Raw genomic sequence first — 22161 nt, 5'->3', positions numbered from 1 at the left:
TATGCAGGAAATTCTTGGGAATCGGGTTGCAGGAAGACATTGATATTCATGCGATCTTTTATTGGTAAATATTATGAGTTAAAATACTGGAATTTTCGAAAATCTAGGTATTATTTTGAAAAATTTGATTTTGAGAATCAAAGGGCCAAAAATTTCGAGGGCATAAGGCTGTAGCCTTTTTGGCCAGGATATCTCGTTATTGGATTGTAGATTCGAAGACATCGAAGATTCAGAGCCAACTGTAGATTATACGGGGATGTGAATTTGTAAAATATATTGCACTCACAGCGGTAAATACGATGATTACATTTGCGCATATGCAGCTTATATGATTGCATGGAAACGTGATATAATTCCAAGATACATCTTTGGCGAGCTCTGATGACAAATCATGTTTTCAGAGGGGAGAAAATATTTGCAAATCCTGTATTTTTGGCACGCTAGGATGGTAATTGGTCGCTGGGACAATCAGGTCTGACTATAACTGATAAGACAGTGTTTTTGATAAAGGTACGCGTATAAAACGATCTCTTTCTCATCACTTCTTCGGCTAATAACAGACATTCTACCAATTGTCTTGATGTCATAAGCAAGTCTCAACGTTATCTCCGTGAGTTGAACAATATAATTATAATCACCTTGCATCGTATGCACATTATTATACATATTTCTGCTAACAATCTTTATCCAAATACGGGAAGAAAATCTTTTCATTTTTTTAGCAATAATTGTAATATTGATGCATATTTATTGTAAGTTGAGGCAGAAATCTCATTATATTTCTTGAATGCCGTATTAATCTTAGGTATAACCAGTTTATACCTGTTATAACGTTCGTATATCGCGAACAAATATGCAGTTTTGAAAAATTTAACTAATATTAGTTTTTACCAAGACGTTGGTTTTTCGCTGTTTCAAATCCCCTTAAAATCACTGTCACTGTAAAATTCTCGAAGCAGTCTTTTCTACACTTACAGTCAGCTTCGTCATTTCGTGTATGAAATAATACAGATATTAATAGTAAGTATATCAAGCTAATAAACTCAAATCGTTTTCAAGTTCAACTATAGAAGAAAATACGAATTGCCAATTCTGTTTTATATCTGGTGTTTTGTGACAGCTTCACCGGTATTGCTGTAGGCGTTCTTTACCTTTTTCTCCTTTGATTGACTATCGACATACGATTACGTACGTCACGTACTGTTCCAAATGAACCTGAGATTCACATATTGCTTACCTAAAATGTCCTTGAAAAGTCACCAACGGCACGAACCACGTATCACAATTTTACACGCTTTTTTATTCCTGCCGATCACATTTCCGGTTCACCAGCCTCGCCGTTACATGCATCTGTAGGCCTGGTAGACAACTGTGGCTATCAAAAGTTGAGTGATCACTGAGTGAGCTACGTGCTCGTGTGTCGATTGTTTGAAAATAATTTTTCTGACGTTATCGTTTTTTACATACATGAAATCATCGACAATTTTCTGTCAAATCAGTACAGTGACGAGATCAATAGTTTTACTTGCATATATACTATCATGCAAGTAGAAAAATAATTTGCTGGACCGACAAATTTTAGTGCTAATATAAAGACAGCACGAATTTTTGCTTTCGAAGCAAGAATTTTCATTTCAATAAAAAAATTTTGCAAGTATGATAACCAAGTGGACTTTCCAATTTAGGAATCCTGCTAGTTAAACTCGCAAAATTTTTGCTGTTTCGACAAATTAACTTTGCTGTCTTTATATTCGCGTAAAAACTTGTTGATGCACGTGATTCTATCTTACACATATTGCGAATATTGATGAAGTATTAACGGATTACTGTGGTAATAATTGGTGCATTATTATAGACTTCAGGGATCATATTGTGTTGAAAAAAGTTTCTTACGAAGAAAAAAAAAATTATGATAGTTTTTTCATAATTATCATACGACTTTTTACATATACAACGTTTAAATCGATACTGAATTTAGAAGCAATGTTCAGGAATAAACGTACAGAGCCAGTGTAATAAAAAGTATCGAAGTACCCTAGATTAGTAAAAAAAAGTTATTTCGCAGAATAAAATTCTGGTTACGGGAAGGAGATATTTTTTTCCGTGCATACGAGCAATTTAGTTTTGGTTGGATTCGGATCCACACCCATTGAGCACTGCGCACACTTTTTGGTACGTTACTTTATGTTTTATCGTCTGTGAACAGATGTCCCCTTTTCGTTACTACATTGGTATTTTCACATTTTCAAACACCATTTTCGAGCAGGTATAAAGCTGTGACTAGGCTTCATTATCGATGATTTTCCCACCCGTAAACTAATACCGTCGTTGTTAATTTTGACTTGTTTTTCTAGTCAGGTTTATATGAAGATATAGTATAAAGATGGAGACAGCGCGCACCAAGCAATGGCCACAATATTTAGCGGCAATTACTGGTAAGCATAATGAATACAAAAAATAAAAATTCTCTCAAATATTCGAAATTCGAATTCTTGTGACGGTTTCAAGTCCACATTAGAAAATACGGAAGGGTGGGGCAAACTTTGACCTAGGAGATTTTCTTTCAACCACATGTTGTTGGTTCTACTGGCAGGGACATTAGAATTCACAACAATAGACAGTTCAAAACTCAGCCAAGACGTTGCGGGTGTTGTGAATTATAATCAGATTTAACGAAACTGAGTTTCGTTAAATGTTGAAAAAAATTAGGGATGTTAGTCAAATAAAACTTAATAACGTATTGAAAAATTAATAGGTTAAATTGTGAACTATACGAGAGTAATATGAGTATAGAAGATCGTAAACGGTTTAAATATAAAATTATCGCGTGATTAAAGTTTAGCGTGTAATCGCCAGTTTCAAAGTAAACGAGTATAAAGTCAATTAGCATCAAATTACAATTTTAATTAAGGTTTTGCTTTTTGTTTTTCACGTATCACGTGGTATTTGATTGCAAAAAAGCCAGATATCGCGAAACCGCATCAGCGAAAATTTTGTTTGTTGTATTTACTGAAAAATTTTAGTAAAATAGGTATCTGTGATTTACATATTATTGGTGTTGTACAAGAAAATGTGGTACCGGTAAACATTCGGTGCTATTGTACATGTCTATACCGTATATTCTGGTAAATGCAACGTTAAATCTGTTTGCTTAGTTTATACTACATTCAGTTATAAGGCCTGAAAATCAATTTATTGTAACACTGAAGTCAAATTATCACGACAGTTTCGAGAAAATATAGTACGCGTGACGATAACCAAAACCAAAAAGAATAGTTAGACATACTAGATTATCAGATTGCAGAAAAAATATGCATCTTCCTTTACTAGCCAGAGCTATATGTCTCTTGCTTATGTTAAAAAATGTAAATAATTAAAGACTGTACAAATAACCGCAACCAGATATTCTCCATTTATAACGATAGGCTGCTACCTGTTTTACCGTAAGGCCCATACCTGTTTTACCATGAGGTTTCTACCTCTTTTACCATAAGAGCTTTACCTGTCGCGCCATGAGGCACCAATATCACACAGTCGTGCACTCCAAGATTATAAAAGGCCGAAACCGCCCGAAAACCGTTACATCATTGAAAACATTTCCAGCGACAATATCGCTGGCCATAACCGGTTCTCACATCGGCTGGACGTCACCGACACTGCCGTACCTGAAAGGAGACAATTCTCACGTGCCAATAACGTCGGACGAGGCGTCTTGGGTGGCGTCATTTTACCTCCTGGGAACGGTGCCGGGGAACATAATCGCGGCATTCCTGGTCGACAGATATGGTCGGAAACGAAGCCTGCTGGGATCCGGAGTGCCGCTCTTCCTCGGCTGGCTCCTGATCCTGGTCGCGGACAATCGGCACGTCCTCTACGCCTCACGGTTCATAAGCGGCTTGGGTCAAGGCCTCGTATACGTGGTCTGCCCGATGTACATCGGCGAGATAGCCGACAGCGATATCCGGGGGGCCCTCGGCTCTTTCATGAAGCTGATGGTCACCCTCGGCGAGCTTTACGCCCACGCTATCGGCCCGTTCGTCTCCTACGAGATCCTCGCTGGCCTCTGTGCCATCCTGCCTCTGCTCTTCGTCCTGAGCTTCGCCTGGATGCCCGAGTCTCCGTACTTCTTCCTCATGCACGAGAGACGCGCCGAGGCGGAGGCCAGTCTGATGAGGTTGAGGGTCTACGCCTCGAGGTCCGATCTGGACCGCGACATCGAGGAGATTAACGAGGCCATGATCAGGGACCTGTCGAGTCGCGGTGGAGCCCGGCAGCTCATCGACGCCCCGGGAAATCGGCGGGCCGTTATCGCGAGCTTTGGCCTCCAGCTCGTCCTCCAGTTCAGCGGACTCGCGGCCATCGAGTCTTACACCCAGGAGATATTCGCCGAGAGTGAGTCCGGCCTCTCCGCAGGCCTCGCCGTCATAATCCTCGGCGTCTTTCAGCTCGCCGCTGGCGTCGCCGCCGCCATTTTGGTAGACCGGATGGGCCGTAGGCCCCTTCTTATCGCCACGACAACCGCCGCCGGAATCGCCCTTGCCGCAAGCTGCAGCTTTTACTTCCTTAAACTCGGCATCGGCGCCGACGTCCGGGGGACAGGGTGGGTCCTTGACGCCTCGGTCATGATGTACGAACTCGCCGTCGCTCTGGGCCTAAGTCCCCTTTCGTACATGATGCTGGGAGAGCTTTTTCCCACCAACGTTAAGGGCGTCGCCGTCACCCTTGCCAACGTCTGGGCAGCTCTGCTCGCATTTTTTGTCTCCAAGATGTATCAGGTACTGTCCGATAATTTTGGCGTATATGTTTCCTTCGCTTGGTTCTCGGTTAGCTGCTTTATTGGCATCGTTTTTATAGCCTTTTTTGTACCCGAAACTAAGGGCAAGTCTCTTAACCAAATTCAGGATCAACTCAACGGTCGTAAGGTTATTGAGAAAAGCGCTATCGCAGCATAATTTTTACGGAGATCGTTGGTCGATTTTTGGAGGCGGGACAATTGAAGGCAGCGAAATTTATCAACTATCGATTCTCAACACCGTATTGAATGATTACAATTAGGTATCGTTAACATTCGTCAGGGTCGTTGGTTTCATTTGCAATGGAAAATTGGCGTAAGGTTTTGGTCCTTCATTGAAGAGATTGATCAGCCAAAAATCGATACCTTTTATTCGTTTTATTACGGTGAAGGTATGAAGATCTTTTTCAATATGTACGAAAGTAAAAAGTTCCGGTATTAAAAACAAGAGCTCGGATGTCAATGTTTAATTTCTTTTAATCGTTCGAACTCATTCTGTGATGGCTGATTCTGTTCAGAAGACTATTTGCTACAAAGTCATTGAAATAGATTTTTATTTTTGGCGTAGCCAACTTGATATTGCGGTTTCTTGATTATAATCAATTTCGACGTAAGGTTGTCAAATAAAATGTTTAACGATGGCAATCCGAAAAAAGAACAAACTATTACAGTGAGATTGCAGAAAATAATCTTCTGAATAAAATGAGCAATCTTAGTTTGAGTTAACCGAATTTAGTAGCTTTTTTATCATCTTGAAGCGACTCAAAATGAAACGTTGATATTTAAGCTTTTGTTTATAATTTCAGTTTTTTTTTTTTTTTTGTTCTTTAATTTTGCCAGAAACCGTTGGAATTTGCGAATATATTGCTTTGATAAATAGAGCAACTATTCAGCAACCACCGTAACAGTAATCCGATATTGGAACTTTAGATTATTAGAAAAATTCACCCGCGCGACAAAACTTAACTTCACGAAGATAATCGATTTTGCGAAATTTTCTCGAACATTCGATTTATATTCATAAAACATTAACGTGTTTACGTACATATTGTGAAGCAAAAAAAAAAAATGAAAAAATACATTTGAGGTGTAGGAGAAATATATTCATGATCCATGCGAGGTTGAACAAAGAAAGCTTTGACGGAATGAAGCTGTATGTTATATACGCAGTTAGGTTGCGGGAAAATTCAGGTCGAACTGCGCTGATTTTATTATTTCGATTTTAGTTTCTAAGAATTAAACTTAAGTTAAGAAAACGAATTCTCAAGGACCCTTATATTCTATTTCGATAAAGATTTCGCGTGACGTATAGTACAGCGATTTTCATTACCCGTGAAAATTTTACCTACTATTGGACACAGCCAAGAAATCTCTTTGAAAATCGAATAGCTAAAGTATGGATATACAGGTAGATATAAAGAGCTCAGGGTCCCAGCATATAAGAGCAAATTTGCATGACCATCTTTTAATCCCTTTTAGGCAGGGTGTTACAAATACGACTGAATAATGATATTATATTAGGTTGACGAGAGTGTTTTGTCAGTACGCTGTTACTCGGATACGCGTGTGCAGTAATTTTCTGTTCATTTTTCAAATTTTTATGCGTTATTATCCGTATACCAAGTATTCAAGAAAATCTTACGCTTTATCTGGCCCATATTCAATTATTTATTATTTTTTTTTACTACATTTCTATTAACGTAATTGGCCTTGGCATACAATTTTTAAAAACTGACGAACTGAGCGCGTTTTCTCGATTTACGAGAGAAAAAGAAAGAGAGAAAGAGCGAGTGAAAGAGTGAAAGAGAGAGAGAGAGAGAGAGAGAGAGAGAGAGAGAGAGAGAGAGAGAGAGAGAGAGAGAGAGAGAGAGAGAGAGAGAGAGAGAGAGAGAGAGAGAGAGAGAGAGAGAGAGAGAGAGAGAGAGAGAAACATCCGCATTTTTTCCCTTTGAGGCAGGGTTCAAAATATAACAACTGATATTGTAATAATTATTTGTATATACGATACGACCGTATTTACATACATATCGATCTTAAAAGTTCGCGAATGTTAAGCAGCATTCGATCACTTTGTTATTATACAAAATTCCGATCAGCTGCAGTGATTTTGCACGCGGACCTTTAATAATTATATAGTATGTATTGCGAAAAAGCCTCGTTTGAGCAATGTAGCATGACTAACTCATACGATTCCCTTTTAGGCAGGGTTTAAAGACTATTTAAATAGTAAGCTATGTGTATCACGTATATATGTATACGTGTAGAATATTAATGGTCCGTCTCTAGATTATAAAGATTATAAAGATTATTATGGTATTTACGTGTACCATTTAGATATAACGTATTTCTCTACTATTAACGCTGCATGTTTTTCATTTCGGCACGTCAGGGATTGTCTTGAATCTCGGATGAAAATTAGACATGTATTTAAAAATAAATAATTTTCTCATTGGATCTACTAAATTGATGAAAAGAAGAAAGACACCTGATGATCCGATACGTGGCATGCGTTTATGATAATGCAATAGATGCAGGTGAAGTTAATTAATCGAACATATTGCGCATCTATACAAATATTAGACACGACGGTGTTTGAATGCGTATATAAACTAATAAGATTGCACGACTCTCTACAGGTCCCTTTTAAGCAGGGTGTAATATTAAGAAGAATGTTTTACCTATACTCCCAAATTTTTACTATGTAGAAGTTTGCAATGATACCGTTTTTTTTTTTTGGTTGGATATGTGTATGAATAAAAATAAAAGACAAAAAAAAAAAAAAAGAAATAATTATCGGATCGTTGATATTTTTTAATACCTTTGTCGTACGGAGTGAAAATTGTAACGTGTAGAAAAATAGCTTAAGATTTCTAACAACGAGATGATGTAGGCTAAAGAAAAAAAAAAAATTCCCCATCATCTTTAAAAAACAGATCTGTACGAAAACATTTCTTTTATATGTTTTTTTTTCTTACGATTTCGTACGTGGATTGGGTTTTTTTCAATAAAATTGCCGAATTTGGACAACTCATGTTTATATTTCTGCATCATAATAACCATCGCATATACACAAATGTCATTACAATATTATACAAACATGATTATTAATTTTTATTCGATTTTAAACATATCATCCATTAACATCTCACAACATCATTATCTTTACACACATTATTATGCAATTATATCCATATTTAATTTATATGGATACATACGTGTGTACATGTGCAATCGCATATAATACCTATATGTATATATATAATATATATATATATATATATATATATATATCTTAAAATTTAAGAAGCGACTATATATTCGCTTTAAAGTACGATGTATAATCTTTTTATTATTAAACAACAAATAATTCTTGAATCATTATCAACCCGTAACATCGGACATTTCATCGAGTCTTATATTATTCTGTTATATTATGTATATATATATATATACCTACCCATTGACACGTCGAGTATGATTTAAATGTAATATATACATATATATATATATATATTATATTTAAATGTAATATATTATATATACTGAGTAGTTATGGCAGCGTGGGAGCTATATTGCGAAACAAAATACAGGCGAGTTATTTACTTTCTGATAAAGACAATATATGTATGTATAAAAAAGAAACCACCTTTCTAATCGGCTTACAAAACGAATAATTTCATCAGCTCTGTACCTTATGTAATAAGGGGGTGAGGAATTTATTTGCAGAATTACGTATTCTAGAATTCTAATCATTTAAAAATTGTTTCAAGCAAATCAGAAAGTACACTATAATATAATACGAATTCAGAAAAAAAATAAATAAATACATATACATGTATATGCATGGGGTGTTTAATCGTGTCAATTGCGCTTGATATTATATTATATGTTGAAGGAGTACTGGGTTTTTTTTTTTTTCCTTGTGTCAAGAAAGTTCGTCTGTGCAAATTTTATTATAATTTGACAATTTTTAAATTTAGTCCTTTCCGGCCCTCGTTAAATTCTGAAACATTCATCGCGGTTACCCGATCACAAATTTTGTTCACTCTTTGTCGGATTGTTGGATCGATGAATTTTTTTTTGTCTATCTTTTTCGCGTTATTAACATGCCCGAGTTGAATCGTTCATTTTTCACTTTGCGGTACGTGATTACTCAAGTCTGATTGCAGAAGTTTTTATTCAACGCGTCTCTTATGATTTATCATTTCCCTTCGTTGTATACCTATACATATATGTACAAACATGGATTATATGCGTATATTGCAAGGCTGATAATCGAAGTGATAACGGCCGTGCGAAATTTTAGGGAAACTATAATTTGCGTGTAAGTAATTTATGCGTAATATATAAACGTACGGTTTATTATTATCATTATTGCGTATAACATAATAATTGATATAATAAAACTATCTAATTTAATTCCTTTATGCAATTTCTATTTACATTATAATTACAATATATACTCCTATAACATGTTTGTTATATATAATTTAACATTTTCATTTTTTATTATACTTTTTTTAGTCAGTTTCTTTTAATTGTAAATTTATCATTTCTCTTACAATATGCTTTCCCAAGCTAAGTTAGCGCCGTGTATAAATTTCTTTCGTGCATTTCTTCTTTTTCGTATAATACAATATATATTATATTATGAAAATCATTTATTCGATAGAATTGTGCATTTTTGAGATTGTCGCGTATTGGTTTAGACGGTAACGATTTACCCGAATTGCAGGTATATACATATAACAACTATCGTCTATTGATTTAATTTCTCTAGTATTGAAAATTTGCAATTATGCATTTTGATTTATCGAGTCAAATAAATCGAGAATCAATTAAGGGAAAATATTATTGAAACAAGCTTTTCTTTTCTTTTTTTCTATTTTATTCATTAATAGTATAGTTATAATTGTTTTCACCAATAACCCGATAGCAAGATTTTCACGCCTCATTAATCGTTTATTTATTTATTCATTTCTTCTGCAATCAATATGCGAAACAATTTGCTAACGCTCGATTACGCAGATTAATAATTTGGCTTATCTCACCGTTGCGTCAATCGAATGGATGGAGAAGATTTAAGAGAACTCACTATAAGGAACTGTCATTTTATTCCTCATTTTTATACTCACGTTAGAATGATAAAATTTCAGCTGAAACAAATTATTCGGCGATTCCACGTCACGTGTATACGTTATATATAAATGTACGTACACAAGCATACAGAATCTCAAGTATTTATGAGTGGAAGTTTGACGAAAATTGTTGAAAAATAATAAATACCATATGAAACTATGACTCTCATTGAATTATAAACAATAAATTTCAACATCGCGTATATAACGTACAATGTACTCGAAATTCAATGGCATACAACTATAATCCATATTTACAACGATTTATACATTTTATATATTATATACTATGTCTTCAATAACATTTATAATCATTAACGCCTTCAACAAACTTGTCACTTCAACATTATAGGTACGCATGTCAATTATTATTGTTGGTAGATATGGGTATAATATAACATTACAAGTTAATAATATTGTAATATATTTACCAAAACGATTGTGCGACGCGAATGCACTTCCACAAGCTCTATAAACTTTATTTCATATATATATTTGATTATTTATGCATTTATTCATTTTATTCATCGGTTTATTATTATCATTGATATTATTACGAGTTACGTTTTACTTTGTTTGTTTGTTTTTGTTTTTTTTTTTTTTGAGGGGCGGGGGGGTGGGGGAGATTTTAATATTTTAATTTTTATGAAAACGATGAAAAGAAAAAAATCTCCCACACTATGTATGTACATCTGAAGTATTATTAATATTACTTACACTCGCGCGACGTCTGGAGTTTTCTTTATTTTTTATTCACGTTTCTTACCAATAGAACAATTTTGTCATAACACCCTTCGAGGCAAAGGTAATGCATATTTACAAGATGTCGTTCGATCCCTTTTCAATCAAGTCCAGCTTATTTTCTCAATTATAGGAGACTGTGAAATGTAAGAAATTGGCACGGTATATTATGAAATTTAGAAGTACTCAGGGACGGCCGTTGGTCTATTGAAAATGCAAAAACAGAGCTGCAAACCGACAATCGGCCTCTCCGGCCTGCGATAAGTTTTCGTATTATAAACGTACATATCTTTCACTGTCAACAGTTTATACGTACAGGATTAATTTAAACCAACTCCTAATTCTTGAATTGATTTAACCCATTAAAGCCCAAGAAAAAACTGGCTCAGATAGCATCAAACTAACTGTTCCATTCCTGCATAGCAAAATGGAAAAACGAAGTATGTGTATTTCGTTTTATGTCACTTGCAATTGTTTTTAAGAAATTATTCAAAAAAATTATACTGAAAGTCATTATTTTAAGAAAACCTTTAGAATACACTAATTCGAGTAAATACTAGGCGTGCGTCAGAAACAAAAAATATATTAATACACAAGAAGACTTGTTTCAATATGACTGGTAGAAAAAATCAGATAGAATTATTAACAACATTTCTATTGACGATCAAGGTCTATAACTGATCGTTATTCTCGAGTTGTGAAAAAAACCAAAAAACAGCGTTGGATTAATTATTACTCCATTATCGTTACTATTATAATTATTATTATTATTAATAAAGATTCTTGCATAACGTATCCCGCCTACATGCTTACATTTTCAACATTATATCCATGCACACGGTATCACGGCATATTACATACCACGACACGCATCTAGGTGCGTTGTTAATAAAAGTTTTTAATATTCGGTTTCAATTTTAATGTACAAACACTGTAACAAGTTTCGACGTATTTATATGTATGCGCAAATGCGTTACAAATATTTATAGGTATAATATTGAATTGATAATCATATTTTAATCATACAATCGTGTATTGATCATTATTATTGTTGTTGTTGTTGTTGTTTTTGTTATTATTATACATTTATTATACTTAAAATTACATGTATGCAATATTATTACGTTATGGCATTGGCACGTTAAACCTGTATTATTAGTAACATCATAGTCTTGCCTATAAATCGCATTTTAACAAACGATAAACGCGGACAAAATGAACGCTTTTTTTGCATTCCCTTTTCACATTCCGTTTCCTTTTGTCGCGTCTATAATGTGGACTGCAATAATTCCTCACGGACAATCATCTACTGTTATATACAATTAATTATATTGACCAATTCCTATCGTACCATGTTTTACATATATTACGTATAATGTATGTATATATATATATACATACATATGTACACATACATGCATACATATATGTATAACAGTCATAGCAACCGTATAATAATTCTTAATAAATATTTACATATCGTTTTTTCGTACAGTATGTGGTATTAATAACAAACTACGCATCGTGTAATTCACCTGCGATCACGATTGTGACCTGAGGAAATGACTTTTTTTTCTCTTTCTTCTAATTTCCCTCTCTCTCGCACAAAGTTTCTAAACCAATGGATTCTTTCGTTGTCGCGACAGTTAATAAATGCAAGCAAATTTTATATGAATCTAAGTATAGCGTGAAATATTGGGATAATATTTTCAAGCTGCAAAATCTGTCCGGGATATACACAATTTATTTGTAACATATTCTCACCCCCTAATTCTTTTTGTTATCTGTCTAGACTTGAAGAAATTCAACGTATCTAAAAATTGGAGTAAGTATGAAAATCGATGCGCCGTATCATATGCGTGATAATTTGACATGGGCAGTTAATTAATTTATAATAAATTTGCTAAAGATGTTGATATTCCAGAACGAAGAATAAAAAGTTTCAAGTTTTAAATCGACGAATTGATAAGTGCGATTTGTGTCTGATCGCGTTATGCATAAAGCAAAATTTAAATAACTAAAAAAGATATGTGAATTGCAGACGTACACAGTATTTTCCCTAGGCAAGTAATCAATGTTGCTGAAATTATTAAAAAAAACATATATATATATAGAAATGAAAATAAATCAATCCTTGCGAAATGTACGATTACCACGTGCCGTATGGTGATATATTATCAATATTTCTACAGCGCGAGAGAAGATGATTTTTCAGTTCGCGGAATTATACCTAGGCGGTGAACAAATAAATTCTTTACGCACGTTTTTCTCCCCTCTATTTTTGCAGGATTCAAAATTTGTATAATTACATGTGCACGTTGATCGAACGTAGGCGTGGGATCGTTATTCCCTCCTCTAGTTCTCTCCGTCGATCCGATCGTACGTGTGTATACATATAACAGGCTGCTTCACTTTTCACTGCTGAGCTGTGGTGTTCTCAGGCACGAAGCTGTCTTGACTCAGTGAACTCAACAACTCCTCGTTCTCCCTCCGAACTGCAACAAATTTCGAGAAATCGATAATCGTATTTTTACAAGTTCGCGACGACTCGATGCGCGGTTGAAAATTTTTTTCTCTCTTGTTCTCAAATTTTTTCGAGCCTTATTTGCCGCTCCTTTCTTTTTATTAACGTACCAATTTTTTTGGTCACAGATCAGATCTTCGACAATATAACATATTTTTTTGCCAAAAGTCACAAATTTATTTCGCGTTCTTTCAATAAACTTACTGAGAAATCTGCTAAACGATCTTGTTTCAGTATTTCGTGTTTCTGAATTTGTTTATCGGTTTTTTTTTTTTTTTTTTTTTTTTTTGCGATTTTTGACAAAAAAAAAACAAAACGTTACAGCGCTTTTGATCAACTATTTGAGAGAAAAATCTACACCAGTTTCGAGAATATTAATGCATGTCATTTATGAAGCGAATGAACGAATAAATCTTGGAAACATTTAGAAAATAAAAAATGTGTGAAGTTAAAAAAGATTTCCAACAAAAGCAGGAAGAGGGGGGGAAAAAAAGAATTCAGGTTTCAAAATTAGTTTTTGTTTTATCGAAGATTAACGATAAAGTTCGAAATATAGGTGTAGAAATAGAATTCGTCGATTTTTGTGTTCCGCAATTTGTTACTTGAAAAAAAAAAAGCCTAATTTCTTTGCGTATGTATATTTACGTTATTTATCTTGACGATCGTCCGATTCTTTTCCGGGATCGGCGGGCAGGCTGTGAAACGAGCTGTGTGTCAGGGTGATGACGACGACGAGAATCGAGGCGACGAGTAAGAAGATGAAAATTGACAGTACAATGATAACGATTTTCCGACGACTTCGATCCTGGGCGATATCGACGGGGTTCCCAATCGGGGGAACCGCGATTTTGACAACTTCCGTCGACGCGACGACGTTGTTTCCTGCGTTCGCACGAATCGAACCCTTTCGACGCATCGTGCTTCCCCTTTTTGGACGATTTTTTCTGCAGACACTCGCTCGTCTCCCGTCCCCTGAACATCGTTTTTCACCACATCTTTTACATGCTTGTTTTACTGATATTTTACTTTCTACACGGACGAAGAGAGACTGCAACAATTTTATTCGAAAGAATCTAACGAATTTGTGGCGAATAAATCATCGAGGAAAGGAAAATAATCACGTGTCGGAATGAGTCTTATTAGGAACTTATTGCCAGAGTTGAAATGTTTTTCGATACTTTGGTCATACCGGAAGATTGAAACAGTATCGCCTATATGCTTGACAAATGTAGACGAGCTGACGACAGTCCGTTCAATCCAATGTACAAAACTATAATTTTTTTAACTCTTCTTCTGATATTAATCTTTGGTGTTCTTGTTTATTTTCAGGTAGACGTTTCCTCTCTGAAGATGGCGAGAGGCCGACGATTCGTGATTCAAAAAATTGGTGAGTCGTCAATTTTTATCAGACTACATTCACGAAAATTACGTACGCTGCAGTATCTCTTAAAGCACGGACTAAACAATTGCGAAATCACGACACGAAAAATCGAAAGAACGTTAGATGCAGCGATAAAAACTCGAGGGCGATAGGAATGTGAGAACATTTTTCCTCCTGGTTTTTCTACAAACCAGTCGAATAAAACTAACGAATGAAAAATAAGGCTTGAAAATTATTATCTCAGCTGTCAGGAAGCCATCGATCGAAGTAGGATTAATCAAATAAACAAAATCGGCACTTCTGGATGGTAGAAATTTAATTTTTGATACAAACGTTCGCTTCTCTGCCCAATTTCACAAGACTTATGCCAATCGGAAATACCTTTTATGCCTGATCTGTAACTTCCCGTTTGACCTCGACTTCGTGCAGCTGACCTAACGTAATTCGATGTGTCGTGTATGAATTTTTCTTAATCCTGTTGCCTGCTTGGAGACGTCGACCATTCTACGCGTATTTTATACCGCGCATTTTCCATAAATTTGACGTGCCTTAAACTCCGTGGAGAAAAGTTTTTCCACGTGGCTAATTATTCTTGAACTCGTTGCAGTTCTGCTAAATACAACGTTTCGTGCCGTTTTTTTTTTTTCTCTTGTGATATTCTCCCAGAGTTTCTTTCTGGTAATACGAATTCGGAAAGTTGGAGTGAAAACATTTTCGTTTACCGAGAAAATTTAGAAATGAGATACTTGAAATACATTATTAGTTTGATTTGCTGTTGGAATATAAGTTTGACAGAATTTTTGAATCGTTCAATGGTTGACAAAATGTTGTTTTTTTTTAAAGCCTCAAGTATCGTGTTACGTCACTAGTTCAAAAATTATGGGACGATTCAAATATGCGAAGAATATTGTGAATCAATTGAACGATTTGACTAAAGATGAGTTTTAGACGTTTAAAAAAGGAAAGTAATAAAAAGATTCTCAACTAATATTTTTAAGTGTGTAATAAAATGTTGTTGCGAAAATTGTTTTCAAAACATCCGAAAGTGATGCCTCGATAACCCGTCTGGATGTAAAATTATTTATTTGGCTATAACGAGCAGAGCTAATGGTGAAAATACTGAATTATGCTCTTAAAAAACAAATTAAATTTTTATATCAAATTTCCCAATGTTTGGATAATAATAAAGTCTGTACTGAATAGTGGCACACGATCTTCGTAGTCTTAAAAATATCGGGCGTAAAATTTTTTATCGAATTTTTTATCGAAATCGTAAAAAGATCCTGTCAAAAGAAACAACATGTAATTTTGTGCGAATATCGATTTGCTAACACGACTTGGAAATTTCGAATTTAGCTCATTCGATTGTAAAGATTAGCCAGAAAACAAAAGAATGGCAAAATTTGTCGTAAAGAAATGAAACTTTTACGAAACAACTAAGTCTTGAAAGGTTGGAAACGACTGCTCAATGTTCCGAAATGTAATATTCCGTGAATTCAAATTACGGTAGAGCAAAGTTCCGAAAAGTAAAGTTCCGATAGAGAAGAATTTCGAAAAATAAATTGTCGATAAGGTAAATTTCCGAAAATTAAAAAATGTACTCCGAGAGCGTTGTTCACTCAACGAGTGGGTGAAAAAAATCAGAAAAAATCAGAAAAAGACTTCCGAAGAAATTTCACTAAGCCAGAAATTCATAGAACTGAAAGTCTTTGATCATTCGGAATTTCGGTGTTTCAGATTTTTGAATTTTCTCGTTATCGCACTTTCGGAACTTTGACTCTTTCGACGTTTAGTATTTTCGGAACTTTGAGCATCGGGTTTCGGGCCATTCGAAACTTTGACGTTTCGTCGTAGCGTAATTTCTTTACTTCGATTTTCGCCAGCAAAAAATTGTGATTTCGTCACTTTCGGAACTATTCAAATTCACAATTTCAACCCCCCTTCCCTCAATCCAGCCCAGCGTAGTTTTTTAATCAAACTACTCTACAACCCCTGTTCGGCAAAGAATTAGCTGCAACGAAAGTTGCCAAGTCTCGGGCTGACGATGAGAATGAGCAAGTTCATGCGGCAAGTTTAAAGTCGCGTTTAGGAATTTGAGTTTCCGAAGCGTTTTCACCTAGGGGAGTCGTCCCGGTGCAGCTGTTGGCCCGTGATCTCGCCCCGTGGAGGCTGGCGCGACGACTCCCGACGTGAATATCTCCGTCGGTAATCGTCCTGGAACGTCGGGGTCTTCCGGATTGGGAGTAAACGGAGTTAGAACGCGAAGGATGTCTCCCCGTCTCGGGGGGATAAAGTCCCGGCGTCTCGAGGCCCCCGCATTGGAAGATCGCGGGGCTTGGATTTTGGCAGGATTCCGGACGCGTCGATAGATCGTCGATGTAGAAAACTACCCTGTCGTCGGCTGCCGGGTCGGACGATCCGTCGCTTCGGTAATTGTAATCCATGTCGATCCTCTCGCTAATTATACGACAATTCCTATCCGGCGTACATTCGGTCTGTCGTCTGTTTTTATCTCACTCTTTTTCAACATTTATCACTGCGGAATGAAAAATTACATTTACACGGTTGAGTTTTTTGTTTTCATTTTATGATATAATTTTCGTTTTTTCATCCATAGTGTGATTACTCGTTGGAAATTTTTAATTTTTATTTTAAGTGAATTTTGTATTGTATATCGTATTCAATGGAGTTTTAGTCGTTTCTTTAAATTGTTCGGACAACCGTTTCTAGCAGAAATAATAGATTATAATCTGGAAATCACGTTTGCCTGTCGTTTGAGAAACATTTCTTTTCCACTGTTCGTTAGTGACTTAAAATTATTCGATGAAATCGCTTGCCGAAAGATCAAAATTCAAAGTTCAGAGTTCAAAGCTTAGAATTGGACAAAACGTGAAACTTTATCTTTGGTTCCAAATTTTTCTCCCTTCAATCACCAAAGAGATTAATTATTTGAAATTGAGGTATTTGGCATTCCAAATTCATTTGTATAATCATTAAGCATTTATCTGGATTAATTTAGCTAACGTACCTACCTAGGATTGATTTATAATAAGATTAATTGGGCGGAACTGATTAAATGTTTGAAAATACTTGCAGAATCGTAAAATTATCAAATGAATACCAAACGCTTGAAAAGCTTTTTCGTTATCGTTCTATCGCTTCAATTTCTGTTATTGGAAAAATCATTCTTTACGACCTTTCAACGAAACGGCAATCGACTGTTTAAACTTCAGATTCGTACATAAATCATTGCAATTTGTACGGTTTAAATTTACGAACTATTGCAAAATCCTTGTTTTGTGATTTGAAAATAATCTCTGTGATTAACTCCGATCAAAAATCGCGGTGAACGATAAGTGTCGGATAGAAGGATAATCGTAAAAAAAAAAACAAACGCTGTGCCATTTAAAATAGTTTTGATCAAACCGAGACAAGTTAGGTAAGAAACGACGATGCTCAAAGAAGAAAACTTATCGAAAGTTAAAGCCAGGTTACAGCTAATAAATGTGATAAATTCACGAATAACTATCGTGGAATTATTTTCTCTCGGGCGGAGGGAACGCCGCGCGATATATAAATGATTTACGATTCGTCGACAGAAAATCTCCAGTCGCACAAATTGGTGTACGTATATAAAATATTTTTCCCTGCTCGTTCTAAATTTGGAGTCCACGGTTAGACGCGCGTACGTCCATTCGAAGCGTGTCGATTTAACGCGAGGCGTCGATGAACGCTCGGCATTTCGAAGGATCAATGATCCCGATCATTCGCAGCACAGCGAATATTGGCTCTTCGGCTCAATAGTTATTACGATTTTATTTTTCAGGCTCATTGCCTCGCTCAATTGGCTCTGCGTCGTGTAGCCAGTTAAATACGACGTCGGAATTTTAAGGCCCGGAACTCGTTTCTCACGATCCTGTTTTAAAGCGGCGAACGAAAGCTTAATTGATTCACCTTTTGATTCTTCGCAAAAAGCTTGCCGAGTAAATCTTGTAATAAATTTTATTTTCCACGCGAAAAATATTAAATTTTCATTACGCAATTTAAAAGCTCTCATTCTATCTCTATATAAATATGTATATGTTGTAGGTATTGTATGAGATATAGAAACAGTTTTCACCCTCCGAAAGTGGTCGAAAGTAATTCTTAATACAAAAGTTGAAAAAAAGATAATTGGATTCCGAAAGTTTGCTCGGCCGGAGAGTGGGTGAAAATCTTTCGCGGTAAGGAAACAAAATTGGAAGGTTTTAACGGCTGATTGTGAGCGCGAGAACAGCTGGGAACTTTCGCGTCGTAATCCCCTTCAAATATTGACACTCTTCCTAAGCATCTTTGATTTACGACGACGTATATATTTCACTAAGAATTTGAGATACCTGAGGGGAAATTCTAACCGTTAGAAATTGTGGTTCGATCAAAGGGAGCAATCGTTTTTTTTACTCAATCTTGAAAGCTGTTCACTGAGAAAAATTTCATTTTTTATATTAACTAGAAAAATTGAGTAAAACAGATATCGTTAAAAAAACTGTTCGAATATTGTTGGAATTACGAAAAACGACGTACGCCTAACCATTTTGCGCTATTGTCGATCCTTTTTTGGTAATTGCGACGCAAAATCAGTTTCTGAGGTTTACTCTACTTTTTTAGCTAAACAAGGCTTTAACGTCAATTTATTATTGCACAAGCATTAAATTTTCGCAACAGTTACAAGAAAATCTAGCAACAGTGATCGTAATGAGAAAGAATAGTAACGGATACTAGACCTTCCGGTAAGAGCTGTAAAAACTAATTTTCATTTTCTACGTAAAATTATATTTTTCGATTGTGGTAAAAAACGAAAATAGTTAAGGACTGAGCGGTAACCGGAACTAAAAACTTCTCTCAATGTTGTACGTCATTTGAGAAACAAAAGAAGAGAAAAGAAAAAACAGACTTATAAAATTCTTGCACGAAAATCTTCGAATAAATACCGATGAATAACTGAAGGGCTGATCGACCGCTGAGCCCGTTTGGTCAAAATACATAAACTAACGAAACGGAAATAGTTAGAATCGTTTTATCAACGTCATTTCTGCTACGTGTATGTATGTATACACCGAATAGAATATATTTTTTTTTACCTTGATTTATTGCACACATGCGCAGGTAAATTTATCGTAGGAGAAATTGCTGCGGATGTGAAATTGGCCAAGTTGCTTTATTTTTCTGACTTTTCCACCTCTTTAATTTTCATTTTATCGTAACTATACGTGATCATATTTTACGATCGTTTTGATATACCTCAAAAACGGGTCACGATCGCCGGGAATCAACGTGTTTCTTGGAATTCTGCTCTTAGTACCTCGTAATTTTTGCACATAGGCACGTACTGCATTTATGTATAATACAGATACCAGCGATGACCACTAAACTAAAAATAATCGAACACGACTCGATTGAATCGGTGAAAATTAATCGATTAATCGATTATTTCGGATTTTTTTTTGAATGGTGCATTTAAAACCAAAATAAATTTCTGAGCGTAGTCTCAATAACGGAAAAGTTTTTTTCATAATTTATAGTTTCGTTCAAAATATTTTTCAATTTTAGGTAAAAATATTCATTCATCATTCACTAATTATATCAAATAAGTACTTAGTAAGTAAGACAATGGTAACAATTAATACTCTTCATTGTGGAAAAATAATCGAGTCGGTCGATTAATCGAATTTGCGAAATGATCGGTTATACTCGATTAATCGGGGAAAAACTTGTCGATTTCTTCGAAAATCGATTATTTTTGGTCGTTCTTAGACTGCGTACATTAGCACAGATTTTTGAAAAATTTCGGTATTGCGATACGATAGAGCAAAGTTGAGGAAAATCGTTTTTACATCGGTAAAACGCTAACTTTACATGCAATACCGAGACACACACGAATACCATACGTCAGTTCTTTTCATTCTATAACTGTTCAGCCCACGTCAAAACAGTTCGAGAAGTTTATTGTTTCAAGTTAACGGCTTAAATGCGAAAACTCTTGGAGTGAAAATCTCACGTGAAAATTCGTGCCATTTTACGCGCACGTGTTATAAGTAGGCGTCTGTATATATTTCACGTAGAATCGGCAACGAGCGACCGACGAAAATTTGGAAAAATCGCGAGTGAATAACGGTGAGGATTTTAAATTAAATTCAACAAAAATCACTGCAGATGCCCAATTATTTTCAGCACTGTGAAGCACGATCGGAAGCTGCGATCACAGTTTTTACGAAACGAAGCCAGCAGCTCCTGCGAAATTGAATAAACAGTGTTTTTTTTTTTTTTTTCTTTCTTTTCAGTTTGTGTATACGATACCGTATCGACCGATAACAAACACATCCGGTTTAATATTCATGGGCCCTTGAATGCCCTCAACATAAATCTAAAATTACGACCTATACAAAATAACGCGGAAAAATTCACCGGTATATTCCCGTGAAATTACAGGCCTCGATATTTAAGAATTCGCGATGCTGCAAAACTTTCCATTATATTAAGACGAAACTCGTCGGGAAACAAATACTCGAATAACTGAAAGATGATAAACGTGGTAGGACTGGGAAATTAATAGATTAATCGTTGACTTCGAATAATAGGTTCATTAATCAATCGGTTAATCGGTTTTACCGACCGATCGTTTTTCTTCTAAATTTATCATTTTTACGATCAATCGTTTAATCGGCAATTTTTATTCATAATCTTTAGGATTAATCGCTTAATTGAAAAGTTCAATTAATCTATGTTTCGATTAACCGACCGAAATTCAAACTTATTATTGTTTTCTTCGCATAGCGTCGATATAGCGAAGAATATCGGAAGAGAATTTTGCGATTCTACAATAATGTCGACCTGATGAAATTTCTGCCGGTTTCTGATACATGCAGGCTTCAAGTTCGCGTGATTAATGCGTAATTTCTGGATCATCCGGCGCGGAATTGACCGTATAATTGAAAAGTAAGCGAAATTTAGATTAGCAAAGAAATATTTAAACTATTCCAACCCAATTATAACGGCAAAAATCTCTTTATGGAAAGAGAGGAGAGAGAGTTGAAGAAAAAAAAAATAATAATAATTATAATTACGCCGAAGCGGTAAGTTCATAGCTCGCTTTTGGACGGAAGCTGCTTCCTGCGGTGGCTAATCTCTTCTTGGCATACAGGCCAAATATCTCTGGGCTGTATCGACAGGCCCGAACGGAACTGGCCGTACTCTAATGCCGTGTTTAACGTCCGTCGGTATTATGTACGCGTTTCGAGTTTCACGCGCTAATATCATCGATGAAAGGAGCTAATATCATCGCTTCTAATTCCGTGGGAAGCCAAATTTTATCGGTTTGACTCAGGGTGGCCGGACACCTTGAAAATCTGGAAAACCTTGAGATGTCGGGGGATTCAAAAGGGGTCGTGAAAAACCTGGAATTGTCAGAGGATTTTTAATTTGGACATGGAAAAAACTGAAGATATCAGGCTTTTTTATCGCGGGAATTAGAAATGATTTTTTGGGGTAATAAATTTACTCTTTTTCGTTGAGAAAACAAATTGGCTTAAACTGACTTTTTTTTTTT

The 22161-nt window shown here is 35.5% G+C and overlaps 2 protein-coding genes across 4 annotated transcripts in view; one reads left to right on the top strand and one right to left on the bottom strand.

Moving 5' to 3' along the window:
* The first annotated feature begins 551 nt into the window (after nucleotides 1-551).
* On the top strand, nucleotides 552-6638 carry LOC124218534 (facilitated trehalose transporter Tret1). 2 transcript variants are annotated; one of them, XM_046625076.1, is made up of 3 exons: nucleotides 552-610; nucleotides 2355-2435; nucleotides 3604-6638. In XM_046625076.1, the coding sequence occupies exons 2-3, from the start codon at nucleotides 2384-2386 to the stop codon at nucleotides 4950-4952; spliced, it is 1401 nt and encodes a 466-aa protein (XP_046481032.1). In that variant the 5' UTR covers nucleotides 552-610; nucleotides 2355-2383; the 3' UTR covers nucleotides 4953-6638. The 2 variants fall into 2 exon arrangements, with proteins under 2 accessions (XP_046481032.1, XP_068994202.1); XM_069138101.1 differs by having other exon boundaries at nucleotides 572-610; nucleotides 2359-2435.
* Nucleotides 6639-8639: 2001 nt separating this feature from the next.
* Nucleotides 8640-22161, bottom strand: part of LOC124218575 (uncharacterized) — a 29661-nt gene continuing 16139 nt past the window's right edge. The window contains exons 2-4 of one of the 2 annotated variants that reach the window (XR_006883113.2): nucleotides 16693-17112; nucleotides 13841-14167; nucleotides 8640-13166 (exon numbers count right to left, since the gene is read on the bottom strand). Coding sequence is in view for 1 of the 2 variants with exons in the window: in XM_046625152.2 (XP_046481108.1) it covers nucleotides 13087-13166 (80 nt within the window). In the remaining variant the exon portion in view is untranslated. The remainder of the gene's footprint in view (nucleotides 13167-13840; nucleotides 14168-16692; nucleotides 17113-22161) is intronic. The other variant, XM_046625152.2, reaches the window with a different exon arrangement.

Source organism: Neodiprion pinetum, chromosome 1 (genome assembly GCF_021155775.2).
Source record: "Neodiprion pinetum isolate iyNeoPine1 chromosome 1, iyNeoPine1.2, whole genome shotgun sequence".
In the NCBI taxonomy this organism is placed as follows: Eukaryota; Metazoa; Arthropoda; class Insecta; order Hymenoptera; family Diprionidae; genus Neodiprion; species Neodiprion pinetum.
Note: the sequence above shows the minus strand (reverse complement) of the source record. Positions and strands in the feature narration are given on the sequence as shown.

Excerpts from the sequence above, each read along its gene's own strand:
- LOC124218534 (XM_046625076.1), top strand. The coding sequence starts at position 2,384 with ATGGAGACAGCGCGCACCAAGCAATGGCCACAATATTTAGCGGCAATT. Across the intron at positions 2,436-3,603 it reads ATATTTAGCGGCAATTACTG|CGACAATATCGCTGGCCATA; the intron begins GTAAGCATAATG and ends AAACATTTCCAG.